At 37.9% G+C, this 22,331-nt stretch overlaps 1 protein-coding gene across 1 annotated transcript in view; it reads right to left on the bottom strand.

Moving 5' to 3' along the window:
* The window catches only part of nek10 (NIMA-related kinase 10), a 214,625-nt gene that overhangs the window by 28,003 nt on the left and 164,291 nt on the right, over positions 1-22,331 (bottom strand). Inside the window, exons 29-30 of the mRNA XM_039737572.1 lie at positions 13,199-13,267; positions 9,067-9,121 (exon numbers count right to left, since the gene is read on the bottom strand). Coding sequence (XP_039593506.1) covers positions 9,067-9,121; positions 13,199-13,267 — 124 coding nt within the window. The remainder of the gene's footprint in view (positions 1-9,066; positions 9,122-13,198; positions 13,268-22,331) is intronic.

Genomic DNA, 22,331 nt, shown 5'->3' with positions numbered 1-22,331 from the left:
AGTGCTTTGGGCTGAATGAGTACAAATTCCCACATATACACTCCAAAATCTTGTGGAAAGCATTTCCAGAAGAGCGGAGGCTGTTACAGACACAAGGGCAGGCCAACTCCATATTAATGTCTGTGGCTTTGGAATGAGATGCCCAACAAGCTCATAAAGGTGTGATGGTCAAGATTTTATGGGCTTGACCTGTCTATGTTTAATGACTTTGAGTTTGGTTCTCATCTGATTTTTCCAAAGAGATTGCTTGACCTTGGAAAGCCCTTCCAGTATTCTTTTGGACATCCCATTTCAAATACTTTCTTTTCCCACTTGTTAAATAATTCTTACAGTTCATTTGAACTTTTTTTGCCAAATTGCTAGTCACAACAACTATATCTTTTGCTTCATTATCCATCCATTATGCAACCCGCTATATCCTAACTACAGGGTCATGGGGGTCTGCTGGAGCCAATCCCAGCCAACACAGGGTGCAAGGCAGGAAACAAACCCCAGGCAGGGTGGCCAGCCCACCACAGGGCATTGCTTCATTATATATATTTAAATATTTTGTACAGCACAGTCTTCAAACTGTTATTATAAAGTGTTTAGTGCCTGTAAGAGTTATGAATTGCCACTTAAGCTCTTCTAGAAGGGAAACAATGGAAAAATAAAAAGGAGTCATAACTAACTGCATAATCCCCACCCTCCAGTTATGAATAGCCAGATGAAATTTCAAAGAGTCCCGTGTCAGCATAAGAGTACAAGTGATGAATGATGACCTCCATCTTCATCATCCAAGGGCACACATTTTCAAATCATAGATCCCCAGGATGCCTTGCTACTCACCGGGACCAGTGTAACACAGAAAGTGAATTAATTACACAGTGTAAAGGTCTCTGCCTCCTTTTTTTTTCTTTCATTTTTTTTAACAAACCCCATTCCATATTGTCAGCAGACTTAGCCAAACTAAATATAGTGATCCTATTACAGGCCCGTGGTGAAATGGAGCTCCAAAGAATAATAAGAAGGAGGGAAAAACTGAGAGATGAAATAAACAAAAGAGGCAGGATGTTATGATATTGCTCAGAATTGAGTAAGTGAAAGGGGATTTAAAAAGAAAAAAATCCTACTACTAGGAAAATACTGCATTGACAATGGACAAATACCATCTTAGTAAGGGGCAAGGCATGAATTAAAAACATGAAAGGGGTCCGGAAAGAAATCCATAAAAAAAAAATACTCAAGGCACAAAATGAAGTCAAGAAAGCACAGCTGATCACTAAACTGTTGAATGCTCCTTGAAGTTTCTCTGATACTAAAGACAGCTAAAGAACACCTAACATTAGAGCAGGCCATTCAGCCTGACTAGCTCACTAGCTATATTCGCCTTAGATTCTGAGGAATAGCATCAAGTTAATATGTGAAGGACCCTAAAGTCCTACTCTCCACCACACTACTTGGTAATTTATTCCATGTGTCTACGGTTCTTTGTTTAAAGACCAAATTTCTAACTTTTGTGCAAAAGTTGCATTTATGAAGTTTCCAACCACGTCTCTGCCATCCATCCATCCATCCATCTATTATCCAACCAGTTATATCCTAACGACAGGGTCACGGGGGTCTGCTGGAGCCTTGTGGAAGAATTTCTTTTAAACTCATTTGCATTAACCTTGATCATGACTCGAACTTGGAATTCTATGCAACTGCAGTTAACCACGAGTCAGACTCAAGGTGATGATCTGCTTTATATTTTTAAGCCCGAATAATGCTCACAAAAGTTCTGCAGCCATCTGATTAATTAAATAACATCATGCTGCTTGGTGTAAGGATAACAACCTTAGCATCAATCTCAAAAAAACTAAGGAAATGATTGTGGACATTCAGGGACTGGTACTCTCCCTCCTCTCCCCTTTTACAGGTTGAAATTGTCACCCGCTTCAAATACCTGGGGATGCATATTACAAATGAGCTCTCTTTGACCTACAATACGGCTTGTCTGGTAAACAAAGCCCACCAATACCTCTACTTCTTGAAGAGGCTGAAGCAGGCTGGTCTGAGTTCCTCTATTCTGACCTTCTTTTACAAGTGAGTGGTAGAGAGTATCCTCACCTCCTGTATTACGGTTTAATACAGCAGCTGCTCGGCCGCAGACTGGAGAGCACTGTAACAGGTGGTTAAGTCTGCACAGCAGATCATCGGAAGCAGCCAACCCTCTATCAAAGACATTTACACTAGCAGGTGCAAAAGAAAAGCCTCCTCCATTATAGAAGATGACACTCATCCTGCATTTGGACTGTTTGCCCCCCTCCTATCAAGCAGGAGATGGCACAGCTTATGGGCAAGCACTACCAGATTGAGGAACTGTTTCTTCTTGGATGCTATTAGAATAATGAATACATCATAACTGAACCTGACTATACACTCTGGGTCACTTATACTACATTATACATTTTGTTTTGGTAGTCTCATGTCCTAAAATACCTGTTTCTACATACTGTATATACTTGCGTTTAAGTTCTCCGGCGGATTGATTTTACTGTATAACTTTCAGTATTTCATAATGTCGGTCATATAAGTCAAATGCGGAAAACTCATGCTATTGGTCCAAGAGATTCTGATCTGCTAATGCCCACCTGAGAGAGTAACCATGGAGCACACTGCCTTTTTTTCTATGTATTGTGTCTACGTGACCACACGGTAATACCCAAACTATTCCAAAGCGACGTTTGCACTGTTTTGTGTTTTTTGTATCACAAACCCTCATACACCTATATCACAACAGCATCCCTTATCTACGATGGAGTGTTCGATCAGAAGACAATATGAAGCTGGTTTTAAATTTAAAGTCGTTGAAGTGGCGAAAGAAATTGGTAACTGCGCTGCTGCAACAAAATTCGATGTGTCCGAGAAACTGGTGCGAGATTGGAGGAAGCAAGAAGATGTAAAAAAAAAATCAAGTGTCATATTTTTGAACGGGCGTATAAGTCAGGTCTTCATAAACGCAAGTACTGTATATACAGCATTTTACTTGCTGCTAATTATAGGGAATATTGCAATAATATTTCTTTAAGCTATAGTTATATTACTTATGTATAAATTTTATTTTGTTCTATTTTATTGTGTTTATCTCTGATACCTTCACCATGAAGCTTTTGAGGTTAAGGGGCTACTTATAGGGTACTTTTTACTATGAAGTTTTTTTTTTTTTGAGTGGGGTTAACGTGCGCACTGTTTAATTACCGGGACCTGAGTACCGAATTTTTTTTCTGCATATGGAAGATAGAATGACAGTAAAGATCCTTGATAATCACGAACAGTTCTAGAACAGATGCTGCCACCACCATACTTCACCACAGTGATGGTATTAGGCAGTTGATGAGCAGTGCCTGCCTTCACCAGGCATAGTGCTTAGAGTTCTGCCCAAAGAGTTTGGTATTTGTCTCATCAGACCAGAGAATCTCTTTCCTGATGCTCTCAGAGTCCTTTAAATAGCATTTGGCAAACTCCAAGCGGGAGATAGCCACTCTGCCATGCACACCTGATTGATGCAGTGCTCCTAAAATGGTCAGTCTTACAATCGATTCTCTAATCTAAGCTGAGGACATTTGAAGCTCTGTTACAGTGACCATTGGGTTCTTGGTCAAGTCCCTGACTAAGGCCCTTCTTGCCTTGTTACTCAGTGTGGCTGGATGACCAACTCTGTGAAGAATCCTGGTGGTTTCAAACTTCTTACATTTCACAGTGATTGAGGCCACTGTGCTCCTGAGAACATTCAAAGCTTTAGAAATGGTTTTAACCCCTCGTCCTGATCTATGCCTCACCACAAATTGATCACATAGGTCTGCAGTGAGTTCCCTGGATTTCATGGTTTGTGCTGACATGCAGTGTGAATTTTGGGACACTATAAACACGAGTGTGTGCCTTTCTAAATGATGTGCAATCAACTCAGTTTTACCACAGGTGGACTCCAATTGAGTTCTGGACACATCTCAAGGAAATTAGAGCAAACAGATGCACCTAAGCACAATTTGGCATGCCACAGCAAAGGGTCTGATTACTTCCATAAATTTTAGATTTCCGTGTTTTAATTATAAATAAACAAACTGTTCAAAAAACATGTCTTCCCTTTGTCATTATGGGTTATTATATGTAGATTTAATATATGGGAAAAAATGACAAATTTATCCACATTAAATTAAACCAACAACACAATAAAGTGTGCAGAAAGTTGAAGGGGTCAGAATATTTCCTAAATCCACTGCAGCACCTCCCATAACAAAACAATAGAAAAGGGTGATGACAAAGCCAAATAAAATGGTGTTGCATTGACAATACCAATTATAATTTTTATAACAATTAAAAATAAGAGCAGACAAAATAAAGCATACAAAAATGTTCCAGATGCCCAGGTGTAATTATGATAGTGTATATACATTTTCTTTTCATTATAATTATGATAGCTGAGCCATGCAATAGAGATTCCATGCTGTATTTGTAATAGAAGGAATCATACAGTGGGTGTCAAGTATGCTGAAAAAGCAGCTAGTGTCAGGATTTAGTTATATTGAGTAAACGATTACTTGCATTACATCAAACAGTAAACATGGAATAAAAAAAACATTCAAGATAAATAGGAAAGTGTTTCTGTAATGTACAATATAATGTACAATGTAATGTACTTGCTAGCTTTTCAAATTATTTGAGCATGGTCCTAATGATTATTTTCCTATATTCTGCTACAGGTAAACCTTACATGCTGTTGTGAGCTATCCTAGAGGGGTATATTACTGTCACACCCCAGCTAGTAACAAGAGCAAAACCAGGATCTTTATAAAATAAAATAAAATGCTATTCAACAAAAGTAACCTCTCTGGAGCACAAAGCGCAAAATGGAGTTGCCTGAGAAGACAAGGCAAGACAATACAAGCAAATAAATCAAAATACAGAAACTAGAAAGAGAGGTCAAAAATAGACCAAAAGTTCAAAACTGCCAATAATTCACAGCAAACACAGAAAAATAAAAATACTAAAAACACTCACCAACTCCCAAGTGCATTCAGATAAACCAAAGGGGACTGTGGGTTGCCCCCACCTTTATCGGGCTGAGGCAGTCCCTTGGGGTGATGGGCAGGTGGCCCCATCTCTTGGGGAATCACCCATAAAACACGTTACATAACCCAAGATCCAAAAACACATAGAAATGTAACGGTCAACAATACTAACATACACAAAAGACTTAAAAATAAAAAAGCCAGTAGAGAAGAATTTGAGGCCCAGCTTGGGAAGAAATCCTGGCTGAAACATTTTAGAATCTTTATGTTGCCACTGCTGGCTTTATTAATGGCTGGAAAATGTTTTATAAATGTCCCTTATGCAGAAACTGTTCAGTTTCCCTAACATACCAAACCATTTAATTCAGTAAATTTGATCATTAAGAGTGTACGGGCATCTGAACACAGAGAGGAAGGTGCCTATCCATCCATTTCTTTGCCCACTTTGTGCAACTGAGAGTTAAGAGGGCTAGAGCCATTCCTCCTCAGACTGCACAGAAAGTAGGGACCAGTAAGAAAGATCTCATATTAGCCAACCCGCGGCGTACCATACGCCGCATAATCAGGCCGGTTTTTTAATGATTTTTAAGCACAGGGAGAAAATGAACATTTGAAAAATCGGTAATGTAATAAATCAGCAAGAAAAGCAACATTATAACAATGCACGGAACGAACCAACACACAATCGTCTGAAGTGACTGAAAACTGGCGCACCGTCCTCGCGCCTTCTCCTGGCAGACGGAGGGATGGGGGCGCACGGCGCGGAGTCTGGAACGGGAGGAGAGGAGAAGGACGTCCATTCAGCTCCGTCCGTCATGCTAGTCTGCTGATTTCTCGGTTCAGTGCTGAGTTCAGTATGCACTGCCCGCTCATTTGTCCACCGGCAACTCGTCATTTGAGTCGTCGTCTTTACACAATCCAGATGTGCCTGTGACTGACGTAGACTTTTCATTGCTCTGTGCGGTTTTGGCTGCTTTTCTATATATAATCCACCAAGACACCCGACCATGTAGTAGCGAGGTGGGAGGGGGGTGTGTACAAAGGGTTGGGACGCAACCAGTGGGAGCGTACGAGTCGCACTTAGTGGGAATTCCACGGTTTGCAGCCCGAATGGGCTTACCCACGCCAGGTAGACACACGCTCAATGTCATGCATAATTATTTATTGAATGCTAAACACTTCTGGAAAGACACAGTTGTGTAAAACGGGTTGATGTGAGAATACAACAGTAAGCGAATGAAAAGATGGAACTCTGGAGAGAGCAAAATACAACACAATAGTGAAAGTAACCCTTTCTATATATAATCCACCAAGACACCCGACCACGGTAGTAGCGATGTGGGTTAGGGGTGTGTACAAAGTGCAGGAGCATCTAAGAAGACGCATGTTTGTTGTGGATGCGAATTGCTGTATGTAGCGTGTAAAACAGTTTGCTATGGTGCACGCGGTCACGCGTCGTAACCGAAAACTCGGTTTTTAAAGACTGCTTACTTCATTGTGTTTTAACCTCAGTTGTAAAGGAATGTTTTAAGGACCCCATGGGATACCCCCTCGGTTTTGGCTGCTTTTCTATATATAATCCACCAAGATACCCGACCACGGTAGGAGGGGGGTGTGCACAAAGGGTAGGGACGTAATGAGTGGGAGCGTATGAGTCGCACTTAGTGGGAATTCCACGGCTTGCAGCTCGAATGGGGTTCAACGGCTTAGCCATGCCTCTCTGCGCCGTGTAGACACACGCTCAATCTCATGCATAATTATTTATTGAATGCTAAACACTTCTGGAAAGACACGGATGTCTAAAATGGGTTGGTGTGAGAATACAACAGTAAGTGAATGAAAAGATGGAACTCTGGAGAGAGCAAAATACAACACAATAGTGAACCTGCGGCATAACAAACGCTGCATAATTATTTATTGATGGTTGAACACTTCCGGAAAGACACAGTTGTCTAAAAAGGGAGGGAGAGAGCAACATATAATTGTCCGTGAGTGAAGAAGACGCATGTTTGTCGCGGATGCGAATTGCTGTATGTAGCATGTAAAACAGTTTGCTATGGTGCACGCGGTCGTGTGTCGTAACCGAAAACTCGGTTTTTAAAGATTGCTTATTTCATTGTGTTTTAACCTCAGTTGTAAAGGATTGTTTTAAGGATCCTATGGGATACCCCTCGCAAACTGTTTTACACACTGCACATGGCGACTCACCTTCGTGAGAAACTTGCCTCTATGAACAGTCAAGGTAGATCGGAGGTACATGAGGCCTCTACGACAGACGAATGTAAATGACGCCGTTCTTTCTGTGTCGTCGCGCCCAAGTTGGTGGGCGTGGCTCTGCGAGTTGTCGTTGCATCCAATGGTCTTGGAGTTGGTGGCCGTGGCTCCTCCCTGCAAGTATCTTACTTGTCGCCGGCTTAGTGAATCCACGCCCCTTCCGGCGTGTTTTCCATGAGTGTCTTGCCTTTCCATGGGTGTCTTGCCTTAGTGAATTTTATATATATATAGATAATGCATGTGATATATACATGTGTTACAGTATATGACTTCAAATAGGACACAGTAAAGAGTAGTACGAGGTGAAGGGGAGTATTGCATTTAACAACTAGTGGCTCTCTGCATTTCTACTGGCCATTTGGCTAACTAAACCGATTTCAATATGCAAGCTTTCGAGGCAACTTAGGACCCTTCTTCATGCCTGGAAACCAAGCTTTCACGCTTTCCTTTAGTCAATTATACAGTAGACTCTCATATAACCGGTACTCACAGGGATTGGAAGTGTAGTTTCTGGTTGCTTGAGAGTTGCTGTTAAAAATAGGCCTAATAGTATAGTTCATAATAATTAAAAGCAATTGAACTCTTTGAGGGCTGCCCGCCAGAACTAAAGGTGGATCTGGCAAGAGAATGCGCAAAACAAAATACTCCGTAGACAACATTTTGTGTATTATTGCTGAATTGGACGCTGACTTATCACACTTTGTGCACTGTGCACCAAGCTTAAACTTACATTTACACTAAATCTATTTTATTTTAAGAATTATTCCTTTGATGTTTTGCTGGTTGCTTGAGTTCCGGTTAACGGAGAGTCAACTGTAATAAGTTTCATTCTTTTTTGAGCGCCAATGGTGACATATATCCAAGGGGAATATTTTACCTTCTCTTACCCCATGATTCATATAAGATAAATCACAAGCTACCATCATCCTTTTCCCAAATGAGATGAATGGTTCTGCAAGGAGGTGATCCCCTTAGTTCTCTATGAATTCTAGTAGTATCACCATTTTCCTTCACTGTCAAACGCAACTGTTCAGTGAGCTCTGTAAGCTTCCTTTACTTCTTGACAAGATGATCTTTTAGTTTCTCTTCAAGTAAGAAAAGGAAACACTCATGTACATTCTGCTGATTGTTCAACGTGACCTTGTCTTACTTTCATCTGTGAATGTGGTACCTCCAAATTGTCATCGGTCAACTATGTAATACTCTTTTATGCTAGCTAGCTAGCTAGCTAGCTGGGGTTACTGCTTTGGAGGGCTAATCTGGGGCAGTCTTTGTTCTTATCTGGGGCAATCTTTGTTCTTATTTGATTAGTCAGGAGGTATTCTGCCCTCCTGCCAGCTCTCTTTAGCCCCTCATTTTACAAAGATGGTCCTCCTAGCATCCTCTTGATATATTTACCTGCTTCCTCCCAACTTGCACCTCTCTTTAATGTGCTTGGGCTACACCTCTTGCTCTTCCCCTTCTTAATGATAGGCCAGCTTGAATATAAGGTACTTTTAGTTAGCTTGACACGATCAGTTGTGGAGGCTGTGGATTCAAATCCTGCTACTGACACTGTGTGTCCCTGAGCAAGTCACCTGACCTGCCTGAGCTCCAATTGGAATACCAAAAGAAATGTAACCAATTGTATCATAAATGTTGTAAGTCATCTTGGATAAAGGAGTCAGACAAATAAGTAAATGTAAATGTAAATAATTAAGGTAAAAATATCAGAACCTACTTACATTAAAATTGTAATATGATGCCAGGTTTTACTTACCTAGTGTAGCGCTGGGTCTCTGTTTCAGATGCACTAATGCTTCTTTTTATTGATCCTGTAAGATATATTAATGTCATACATCTTAAAACATTTAAAAAAGCCACATTGTCTAAATGTCTTTAAAATGCAGTAAATACACACTACATTTCCTAAATGGTTTGCTCTCTAAAATTAGCACAATACACTAAATTCATTTTCTTTAACCTTAATGTAATTTCAGCAACCATCTTACAAAATAAAAAGTTTTTTATGTCATTAACACATACATGTATACAATAAATAAATAATGATGAACAATGTAATTAATAAGTGTCATGGTCAATAGACATACAGTTAGGAATTATAAGCACATAAAAATCAAGACTTCCAGAATTTAAAATGACTCCTCAGAATTAATCTTCCTGGCTAAGTTAATTTACACCACTAAATTTAATCACAGAAAAACAGATTATTAATGGCTATGGATATGACAAATGGCACGCTGAGAAGCATGCAGCACAGTTCATTCATTTGTTTTTCTTTTTGGCTTCATCACACATTCTAAAGAACTGTCTGAAATGTCCAGGCTTATAAGTGTGCCCTTCTCTAGGCTGGCATATCACCCTGACTTGTGCCAGTGCTGCCACAAGAGATTCTGCTCTCCTGCAATCCTTCACTTGAAAACCAAACTTAGAATATTGATCAGTTCAGATTTACACATTTTAATCTAATAGCCATAACAAGACAAAAACAGGCAACTTCAAACATTCCCATTAAGTCATTCAAAATGTATTCATTTTTTTTAATCATAACCCAGTTCCCCCAACCCCAAAAAGGCCAAGTTCCGTTGCTCATACAGACACGAGCCTTACAGGTTCTGGTTTTCCTTAGTTTAGTTTTGTTTATGACTTCACTCATCACCAACCCCTAAAATGACAACAACAGCAGGATTTATAGAGTGAAGTTTGCAAATAAAAACATCACATTTACAAATCCTCAATCAAAATAACACATGCATACAGACTCACTCACACTAATGCTAATTCCATTAGGCAAAATCAGTAGGATTTGGGTGTGCCAGGCTCTTGACCTGAACTCAATGCCACTTTACCATGATAAATATACTCACTCAATTTCATAATCATTAAGACGGTTAGGGCGATAAGCAGAGAGAGCCTGCAGAGTCTGGGGGCGGCTATGAATATTCCTCTCATAAATCATCCTCCACATATCAAAACTTAACATGCACTAGTACTGTAAAAATGGCAGTGAACAGTCATAGGAAAGAGCAGCAGCAGTTATGTGCCTTAATCATAAAGGGTAACAATAAAATTAGTCAACAGGGAGCAGCACACGATAAAATATCACTCCAGTAACACTGCTAGTAACATTCAGTGCAGTATCTGGCCTTACTTAAACCTATTTACAAATTGTATTTGTGATTTGGACTCATGGTTTATCTGAAGTCACACATCTTATGTAATTCTTTAGGAACTTAAAAAAAGAAATGAAACAAATTATTTCAAAGAGAAGTGAAATGCTTATTCACAAGTATACCTCATCAATGTGTATTTTTTTAGCTGCTATATAATAATTGACCCTAAGGTAAATGAAATAATCTTCTGTTATGATTAGTCTTATGCAAAATAATTAATGAGTCAAGCATTATTCTTCAAAAGGATGATCCCAAAATATAATTCACTTTTTAAATGACTGCACATGGCTTCTACAGTAAATATATTATAACAGGAGGGCTCAAGGGACTGAGACTGTTTAATTGTTTTAATTTTTCACCACTGATATCCCTTCACTAACAAATTAGTATTTAAAACATAATAAAATGTGTTTAGTACACAAATTTTACATTTAATATCAAAATATTTACAAAGAAAGATAAAGTTCAGCAAAACCTTTGAGAATTGAATTTGACGAGTACAAAAAAATTCTCTAAAAACCTTTAAATGTTAAACTCCAAACAGCAGACTAACTTCACTAGCAGTTTAAACAGACTGTGTTCATTTCCTAAATAATATTATTAAAACTGATCAGAAAACTAACAACGGTTTAAATTTGAGTTCCTCAAATAATTTTGGCTTTAAAATAATTTGCATTGGAATGACCAATGCATCTGTTTATAATGTGGAACACTGAATGGTGTGTGTTTTTAATCATTTTATATTCAATTTTCATCGACTCGTATGATGCCAGCACTTCCTGGGATTATATGCCTTTTTTACGCTGATTTATTGGTAACAAACTGTTTAATGGTGGGATGTCTAGTTTTAGGAGACTGGGATTATTCACTGATTTAGTTATACTTACTGCTGACCAGGTTTTTGCTTTATTTAAGTGACTAACCCTAGTTAACCAGTATTACGTGAATTCAGGTCACAAATGTATTCAAATGCAAAGAAATACATACATTTGTGCAACAGTAAATGAATCTGATTGGAAGTCATCACTGTGTATTTATTACTAGCCTACACAGCAAGTGGCTTAATTTAGAAGTGCCAGACAGAGTTAAAAGAACATCTAATGGTTGTAGAAATTTATCAAGGGAGATTGTCCTGTCTTCAAATGCAACCTACACTGCTAGACAAGATGACTTAAAATGTGTCAGGTAATGTCCTGGGATTTGCACAGCAGGAAAGTCCTGTCACTACCGATAGTGCTGCCAAACTGCAACTGACTAACACGGTGAAAGTGCACATCAACACATCTGCGTCTCTTTTTAGACATAAAAAACTTGGAGCTCTTGGTGAGGTTCTGAGCTCCACTGAGGTTTAAATTTATTTAGTGTCTTAATTAGAAATACAAATATTGTTGATTTCAAATATTTGTAAGATGTTCTTTTTCTTTGCTGCTAACTGTATTCTAATCTATAAGAATTTTTAAGATTAACTTCAAGTAAGATGTTTTTGATACTTTCCAAACCAGTTTTCTGGCAGTTTTATACATGTGAATAAGGAGTGTCATTTGGAATGCCCTTTCTGACATGAAACCTCCATTGTGAAAATCCTGACTCCCCAGGTCAGGCAGAGTGACTTCTTTTATGCTGGACCTGGGGGTACCATTGGTGCTACAACACAGCACTTCCAGGTCAAGTAGAACCTTCATCTGACAGGGCAGCCTCCTTCCAGCAGATTTGTTTAGTGACTCCCAAGGACTCCGACAAGACTGTCCTCCAGAACTACAATTTTTGAGCAGCCCAAGTGGATGTGGAAATTGACTGTATTTTATAGTGTATGTAAACACTTAGTGGCCACTTTATTAGATATATCCATTTCTTATTACAAATAGTCTGCTCCTACAAACATCCAATCAGGTTGTTTCAAGTTATATGTAAGATATGAAAACACAGGTAAGACATTAAGTTGTATTACAAGCAGTCTTTAGGCCCTGAAAGATACTGTATTTGATCTAAGCGATTTTGATTTGATGATTCCAGCACCCTTAAAATAGTTGCTCTCCTGGGATTTTCGTGCACTTAGTTCTCTATAGTTTACAATAGGAATTATAGAAAAAAAAGAGGAAAAAAAAGCATCAAGTGAGTATTGCCAATAATAACTTGTTACACAGAGAGAGGATGGCCAGGTTTGTTCAATGTAAAAGAAAGGTCACAAATAGACCCATAAGAGGTAATTGTGACAGAGTTATGCAGAAGAGCATCTCTAAATACACAATACATTGGAACTTGAAGTGGATGGGCTATATCACAAGAAGACCATGCTGCTTTCGACTTATGTGTGCTAAAAACAGGATGATGAGACTACACTGGCCATTGTAATCACTTTTGGTATTTTAGATATCCTGCATTAGGAGTAAGCCGAAAAACATCTGCCATTAAAATCTCACTTTATTTCACTATATATTAGTTAAAATGAAATGAGTGTCAACATGACAACATATAGCAGTTAACGAAATGACAGCCTTGATACACTACCGCACACATCATTCTTTGTATGGTAGTCCAGTTTTAAAATCGAAAAGAATTAAGAAGCCATTTATATGTAATCTGTTTGAATAAAAAAGTAATCAGTACTTGTCAGCTACTCTAAACCTGTGTGCCCAGCCAGTTATCAATAGAAGTGTTGAATTCAGTCAGAGGCTGTACTGAGTCCACATCAAAACATTTATGTCAATAATATCTTACTGAGGGTTTGGTCTTTACTGGAACTATTAGAGGTGTCAGACATGTCCAAATCTTCATCAGAACCAACATCTACAAAACAAAAAAATGCATTATTTTCATTTAGCAATAAAAGTTTGATCTCCCATTTTTGGGATAATATATACATATATTTTTGAAAGACCAGAAAAATCAGAAGACGGGTTTCAGGTTTAGCATCTGATCTCAGATAGATGTCATATGGAGGTGGTGACCTATTATGTGATTGCACAATGGGCAGCCTGGGTACAGAAATTGGTTGTATCTGTAAGAAAACAAAATAATGACAGAAACAACACAAAACAACATTCAGAATCATACACTTCAACAATGAAGATCGATTAAGACAAGAGAATGCTCTTTAAAATAAAAACTAAAGTGTTCAACAGTGTTATTAAAAAGCAAAGAAATAATGAGAAAATAAATCATTCATGACGCAGCATATAACACCCCAGAGTTGGAGGTGTCCAACCAATTTTAGGACCCTGAGGAGATGAGCAGAAACCCTGATAATTCTGAGGTGGTAGGCAGGCATGTAGAACCCGAATGGGTCACCTCAAGACCAGTCTCCAGAAATAGGGAAGTAATCATAATAATGGAAGACTCGGTTATTAGGGAGATTGAGACTAAGATTTTCTCCATGGACAGAGAGTCGAATATGGTGCAGTGCCATCTTGGTGCACAGGAACATTACATTTTTTTCCTGGGATTTATTCTGTATTCTTTCCAATGATTTTAAAATGTGCAGAATTAAATTTAACTTTACGTTTTCTGCTTTTATCTTGATTTAGGATTATTATTTTATATATTCATTATGTTTAGAAAAATCTGCATTGACCTTTTGTTTGTTTTTTTTATGGGGCCTGCCATGTAAGCTTTGATTGCTATGATGTGGGTACCCCTTGTTTGGAGGCATGTTCCAGCAGTCATTTTGTGTTACACTATTTAAGTCACATCATGTCTCCCTCCCTGTCCAAGTTTTTGGATAATCTGTCTAAATGTATCCCTTGCTTTCCAGTTTATTTGATATTCAGGTAACTAGGAACTTGCTTTGTTTATTTCATAACAAACTTTGGTACTGGGCATTGGCATTAGTTTCTTTAGGTTTAGACCTAGGCGAGCCATCTGCCAAACATTTCATCTTTTGGTCTTATTCCTAAACTGCAGTTGAGGCCCACCAGTTTACACCTGTGTCAAAACACATACACCTATTGAAACCTTTACATATCCATTACAATTTACTGACACGATGAGTCCTCCTCCCAATGACAGCCCTATTTCTGGGAGTAAATTTTAGCGCCCCTACTTTCTTTTACCAAGAAGGATTTATTGCCAGAATTTAAGCACATCTACACAGAAATAGACTTTTTGAATTTTATGGTTACCTATAGTAATTAAATAAGGTATTTAGAAAGTAAAACAAAAAATCAGTGTTATATTGTTAATTACTAATGTCTCAAAAATGTAAAAAAATTCTTATTTTTTTTATTAGTAAAAAACATAATGAGTGAAAAACGTCAATAGATGTGGAGTTGTCATCTCCTTACTGGTTCTCATAAACATCATTCTACACTATTTATATGTGTGTTTTTGTCTATTACATGGTTGTTCAACTGATGGATTCTGTTTTTGTGATCCATTTTTTGTTTTGACCTATTTTGACAAATTTTATTTTGATTATTGTCTTGTTTACGCAGAGTGACACTGATCATCATGCTATTGATGTCACAGATTTTACCCTATAAAGATTTACAGTGCATTATCCATCAGTGGCTGCTCTTTGTTTCAACAGTCATTAGTGGTAGTTAGTTCATTGTTTCAAGTAGGCCCCAGCACTATGTTTGTTTTCTGGTTTCTGACTTTTTTCCGACTTTGAGTCCTGATTTTCGTTTTGTCATTTGAATTAGCGGTTACCTGTCTGGTTTTGATCTCATGGTTTTGACCTGTTATGATTTCAAACTATGGCTTGGTCTAACATAATAACCTTTATTGTCTTTTTAAAAATTCAAATTTTGAGTTGGATTGATTTACATTTTTTACAGAACCCATGTTTTTAATGTCACAAGTTACATTCCTGCATACTGATCCAGTACTGTATATACTCCAAAGAATTACATACATTTCCCCTAAATAATACTTCTGACATTTCACATCCAATAGTGTTCTCAAAGTATAAAAAAATATACATGATTCACTTAGTCGACATCTTATTAAAAAGTCTGTTAAAAATCACAGGTACATAGCAACAGTATCTATAATTTTATAATTGGAGCAATCAGATTTTAAGTGTTGAAGGATATAATTGCAATTTTGAGTGTTTTATAGCCTTTCATAATAGATAGATAGATAGATAGATAGATAGATAGATAGATAGATAGATAGATAGATACTAGACCAGAATTGTTATGATTTATTTCCAAAAGGGTAAAATCAAAGTAAACAAAGAACTTTGCTCACACAGTATTTTAATTGCTTAATTAAAATTAAGAAATTCAGAACTTCAAAATGCAAAATACAAAACAAATTACAAAAAAAGATAAAATGTAAATGCGCAAAACAAAAGAAAATGGAAAAAGAACTTAAATTAATAAAAAATCAAACTATCAAGACAAAGTCCAGCAAAGTGGCTATGGAAGACCTGGTGACTAGATTATTGTATTATAATGTATTACAATACGTGTATTATAAAAGATTTTTCTTAGACAATTCATTGCATTTGAATAAGATATCAAGAAGAAAAATTACAGAGTGAGTGAGCCTTTATAATGTTATAAAATAAACTGAGAAATGTTAAGAGTCTAAGTGAGAAGTTGATCCACAAAGATAACAGCTGACTGTAAAGACAATTTTATCTTTCAGTGAAAATAAAAATGATATATAGTTAAACACTTTTATGAGTCATGCTGTTCCTAGAATACTGAATCCATTGTATTCATTACACTATTACTGTGTTTCTCATACTTGTATTGTTCTCCTCCTCTGTGCCTCTTGTCTCTTGTTTATGCTATATACTGTATATATATATATATATATACACACACACACACACATATATATATATATATATATATATATATATATATATATATATATATATATATATATATATATATATATATATATATATACACACACAGTGGGATGTAAAAGTTTGGGCAACCTTGTTAATAGTCATTATTTTCCTGTATAAATCGTTGGTTGTTACAATAAAAAATGTCAGTTAAATATATCATATAGGAGACACACACGGTGATATTTGAGAAATGAAATGAAGTTTATTGGATTTACAGAAAGTGTGCAATAATTGTTCAAACAAAATCAGGCAGGTGCATAAATTTGGGCACCGTTGTCATTTTATTAATTCCAAAACTTTTAGAACTAATTATTGGAACTTAAATTGGCTTGGTAAGCTCAGTGACCCCTGACCTACATACACATGTGAATCCTATAATGAGAACGAGTATTTAAGGGGGTCAATTGTAAGTTTCTCTCCCCCTTTAATTTTCTCTGAAGAGTAGCAACATGGGGGTCACAAAACAACTCTCAAATGACCTGAAGACAAAGATAGTTCACCATCATGGTTTAGGGGAAGGATACAGAAAGCTGTCCCAGCAAGTTAAGCTGTCTGTTTCCACAGTTAGGAACATATTGAGGAAATGGAAGACCACAGGCTCAGTTCAAGTTTAGGCTCGAAGTGGCAGACCAAGAAAGATTTCCGGATAGACAGAAGCGACGAATGGTGAGAACAGTCAGAGTCAACCCACAGACCAGCACCAAAGACCTACAACATCATCTTGCAGCAGATGGAGTCACTGTGCATCGTTCAACCATTCGGCGCACTTTACACAATGAGATGCTGTATGTGAGAGTGATGCAGAGGAAGCCTTTTCTCCGCCCACAGCACAAACAGAGCCACTTGAGGTATGCTCAAGCACATTTGAACAAGCCAGCTTCATTTTGGAATAAGGTGCTGTGGACTGATGAAACTAAAATTGAGTTATTTGGGCATAACAAGGGGCGTTATGCATGGAGGAAAAAGAATACAGCATTCCAAGAAAAACACCTGCTACCTACAGTAAAATATGGTGGTGGTTCCATCATGCTGTGGGGCTGTGTGGCCAGTGCAGGGACTGGGAATCTTGTCAAAGTTGAGGGAAGCATGGATTCCACTCGGTATCAGCAGATTCTGGAGACCAACGTCCAGGAATCAGTGACGAAGCTGAAGCTGCGCCGGGACTGGATCTTTCACAAGACAACGACCCGAAACACTGCTCAAAATCCACTAAGGCATTCATGCAGAGGAAGTACAACGTTCTGGAATGGCCATCTCAGTCCCCAGACCTGAATATAATTGAAAATCTGTGGTGTGAGTTAAAGAGAGCTGTCCATGCTCTGAAGCCATCAAACCTGAATGAACTAGAGATGTTTTGTAAAGAGGAATGGTCCAAAATACCTTCAACCACAATCCAGACTCTCATTGGAACCTACAGGAAGTGTTTAGAGGCTGTAATTTCTGCAAAAGGCGGATCTACTAAATATTGATTTAATTTCTTTGTGGTGCCCAAATTTATGCACCTGCCTGATTCTGTTTGAACAATTATTGCGCACTTTCTGTAAATCCAATAAACTTCATTTCACTTCTCAAATATCACTGTGTGTGTCTCATATATGATATATTTAACTGATATTTTTTATCGTAACAACCAACAATTTATACAGGAAAATAATGACTATTAACAAGGTTGCCCAAACTTTTGCATCCCACTGTATATATATATATATATATATCTATATATATATAGATATAGACATAGATATAGATATATATAGTGGACTATGACAGGCAGCTTATCCCAGCCAATACCCTCAAGCCGCCAGGTGGAGTCCTCCCTGTAAAGTGGAGATGCCCCGGGTTCCAGCAGAGTATCATGGACCTTGGAGTTTCCCTTCACAGCCTTGCTGGATACCATGGGGACCGCCAGGGGACACTGCAGGGAGGCACAGGGACTTCTATTTGACTTATAACTGGGAAGTACTTCCCAGTCGAGGGGACAGAAGCAATGTTGTACATCCAGGTTAAAGAGAAGGAGTTTTCACCTGACCCAGAAGTGTTAAGAGTTACATGGACTGAGGGACAGAAACACTTCCGGGTCGAGAAGTATAAAGTGACTATGGGTAACCCCAGCAGCCCGAGCCGGAGTTGAGAGGAAGTGCGACAGAGCTGCTGGGAGGAGTGGAGGATTGATTGTTTATTGTAGTATTTATTGGAGTAGAGTGGAATAGTGGTGCTTGTGCACAGTATCATAATAAAAGTTAAAAATATTGGACTTATACCAGGTGTCTGACGTGTCATTGGAGGGTTCAAGAGGCGCCTATATAGCGCCTTTTCACAATATATAAACTAATATACAGTATGTACACCTGAACAGCTGGCCCACTGCACTGACGCTGCTGGGGCAATTCACCAAACATTAGCATTCATGGCCACTTTGGTTTTTCTTTTTCCTGATCTCTAGGGCAAGCTTGGCTGGCCATCATTGTTCCTTTAGCAGTATAGCAGGTGACAAAAGTTCATCATGCTTGAGTACACTTCATGTTTCTTAGTACTATTATACACCAGTGTACTATTAAACAATATTTGTTATATTACATCTTCCGCTGAGGTTTTTATATTCAAGAAAACCTTTCTGCAATAATTGTGAAATTAATTTCTTACATAAAATATGACAAGCTATTTAACTGCAGTAAAAAAAGGCTCGGTACACAGTGTTAGCATTTTAACAGTCAAAATTAATGTGAAAGCAAATGCTAACAGTAAATAATGACATTTATGCAAAGTGGAGCCATTAGTCACTACTTAGCCCCTTTGCAGTTGCTCCACAATTGTCTGTCTGAATATCCTGCTAAAGGCCATGCTAACCTTTATCTGATCCATTTAGTGTATCTCTTACATTCTGCTTATCGTGCCTGATTTATGTTCAGATGTGTTACTGTTGATTCATGCCATTCCCTTTTTAATTATGTGAAATGTTACTTCAGTGTTTGACAAATTATACTTCATTTCACTTTAATGGCCATGTGTTTTAGTTTATGCTAGAATCGGATGCAGGTCAAATGAAAAAGAAAATCATAAGACAGAAGAGGCTGTTCTCTGTTTCATTTGAGCTTTTTTTAGTTTCTTTACAATCTTACATTGTTTAGTGTTTTTTCTTTTGATACTTGTACATGACATCATAGTCATCTTGGTTTTATTGCTGCAGTACATAGTCACGCATGAGAGAACTGTAGTGTTACTCTGAAAATTAAGGCTTTCTTGTTTCCAAATGAACAAGCACTTGCAAAGATAAGACATTTACCGGACACAGTTTGAACATGTACTAAGAATTTTGACAAATGAGAGGAGATCATTCAAGCTCACTTGTTTAGCTAGCTAAGCTAAGCTCTCCTAGGTATTTCTTTTTTTTTGAAGTTTTATTAATTTTATTGCAATCCATACAAATCAATCAATTTTTACAAAAAGTAACATTGAGTTAAGAACAAATCGACCCTCACCCCTGAGAGAGAGAGCAAGGCAAACGGCGTGAAATTTAAGGCTTGTAAACATACCTAAATTAATAAATTTGATAAGCCAATAGAGATGAATGCAGAAGACAAAGAAATATGGAAATAATTGCTTCCTCTGTGCTTTAAGAGCTTATTTTAAAATATTACTGATTAGATCCTGCCATGTTTTGAAAAAAGTCTGTACAGATCCTCTTACTGAGTATTTGATTTTTTCCAACTTCAAATAGTATAACACATCAGTTTCCCACTGACTTAAAAAAGGAGAGTTTGGGTTCTTCCAGTTTATCAGAATAAGTCTGCGTGCCAACAGTGTAGTGAATGCAACCACAATTTGTTTGTCCTTCTCCACTTTAAACCCATCTGGAAAAACTCCAAAAACAGCTGTTTATGGGTTAGGAGGGATTGTGAGACCAAGACTGTCTGAGAGGTAAGTAAAAATTTTGGTCCAGAATAATGTTAATTTGGTGCAGGCCCAGAACATGTGACCTAGTGAGGCTGGGACTTGGTTGCAACGTTCGCAGGTTGGATCATGCCCTGGAAATATTTTGGAGAGTTTTAGTTGAGACAGATGTGCTCGATATATAATTTTAAGTTGTATAATTGTATGCTTTGCGCATATGGAGCTCGAGTGAATTCTCTGCATTGCTACTTTCCACTCCTTTTCTGATATATTAATTGAGAGATCTTTTTCCCAGTGACCTCTTGGATCTTTGAAAGGGATGGACTGTAAAATGATTTTATATTTCATATTCATAATTAAAAGTGGACTACTGTAACATGATGCTCATCATTCCAAATCATTGCCATCCAGCCTCTCAATGTTGCCCAAAACAGCGCTGTCTAACTGATGTCACCTGACTCCAAGTAATCCACAACACTCCTGGATTTTTTAAACTCCATTGGCCACCAAGGCTGCCAAGACATTATTTAAAGTCACCTCTAGCAGTTTTTGGATTCTCAATTTTCACCTAAAGGAAGTCTTCATTTTTCTGCTTAATAATTGTACCTTCCTTGTTCAGATGATGTTAACACATATGGTGTTTCTCAATTATAAAGTTGTAGCAGCACTACTTAAATTCCTACAACTCCCAGCAGCCCCAGCAGTATTATTCCATTGGGCAGATTCAGAAGGCACAGGGTTAGGTGGGAAGAAAAATAATTAAAAAAAAATGTTAAAAATTAAAAAGGAGCCAAAAAATCGTATGGGAAATCACAATAGTCTGTCTGCATTTATTTCTGTGCATTACATACACTATATGATTACAATTATAACCACCATGGATTACTGTTTCTATCTGGATGTGCTGTCCTGTTCCTGCTTGCCCGTGTAACTTTATCTTGGCTGGATACATCTTTGTCTGGGGAGCACTGTCAATCGTGCCAAATCTTCATGCTACAACTGGTAGCATGAAGGACAAAACTTTACATTTCATTCAGAGGGCTATTCACATGGTTGTCCATTCCTTACACCATCGTCATCTGCACCTGGGGCATATATGTAGTGTATATAATGGGGAATTATATACACTACATATATTATATAATTGGGGAATTGGGGAGGGCTTTTGCATATGCTTTTTTGTTTTATTTTTTTTCTTTATTATTTGAACAATATATACTTCATTACCTTTATTATTGAACAATTTATCAGTGTCTGTGTGTGTGAGCCGGGTCAAGGCATGGTGTGTTCCTGTGGTCCCCATAATAAAATAAACAAATCACCATCTTAACGTCCTCGTGACCACTACAATGGTATGAGCTTATCCTGTTTACCTGAGTGGCTCCCAGTCTTCTGTTGGGCTTTTATTGAAGAGACACTTCTTGACAAAAGACCCAGGAAGAGCTTAATATATCCACTTCTCTGCATTCCTCACTCTGTTGTGACTTCTTTATTCATTTTATTTGGTTACCTTCTGGTGCTTTTTTAACAGGTTGTTGTTTATTCTTGGCACTGACAATATTATCAATCTTCTTATATTCTTCCTAGGTTTGATTGCCTAATTGTCTGTTAACATTCATAACACTGGCTACTACTCATAATGTATTATATGTATGCTGATCATTGTTAGTCACTTCTAGTAAAGGTTTCCATTAAACAGAAAAAAATTAAAAGGAAATTGGTGAGGCAGACGGCTGGTGCCCTTGCCTGACTGGAATGCCTGAATACTGGATGGACCAGGGAAGAGAGTGTGATCAGGGCATTATCTCCACAGGACCACTAGATGGCAGCCCCCTGGGTTGTAGAAGTGCCTCACAATCCCACAGGGCTCCATGGGAGTTGGAGTTTGGCACAGCCCTGTTGGGTTCCTCGGGCGCCACCCTGGGGTGCTGTAAGGACTGTGGAGCCCTACTTTGTTGGGCTTTCACCTCCCCTGGTGGCCACACTGCATATCATGGATTAGTTGGGTATGTCTGGAAATTTCTCCACATGTCTCTTTATTTTTAATTTTATTTCTGATTATTTTTTGACGCCATCAAATGTTGTCTTCAAATGGTTGCTACAAATGTTTCTCTATAGCAGTGCTGTGGTGAGTACTGGCACTAATTAGTTGCA

Source organism: Polypterus senegalus, chromosome 15 (genome assembly GCF_016835505.1).
Source record: "Polypterus senegalus isolate Bchr_013 chromosome 15, ASM1683550v1, whole genome shotgun sequence".
Classification (NCBI taxonomy): domain Eukaryota; kingdom Metazoa; phylum Chordata; class Cladistia; order Polypteriformes; family Polypteridae; genus Polypterus; species Polypterus senegalus.
Note: the sequence above shows the minus strand (reverse complement) of the source record. Positions and strands in the feature narration are given on the sequence as shown.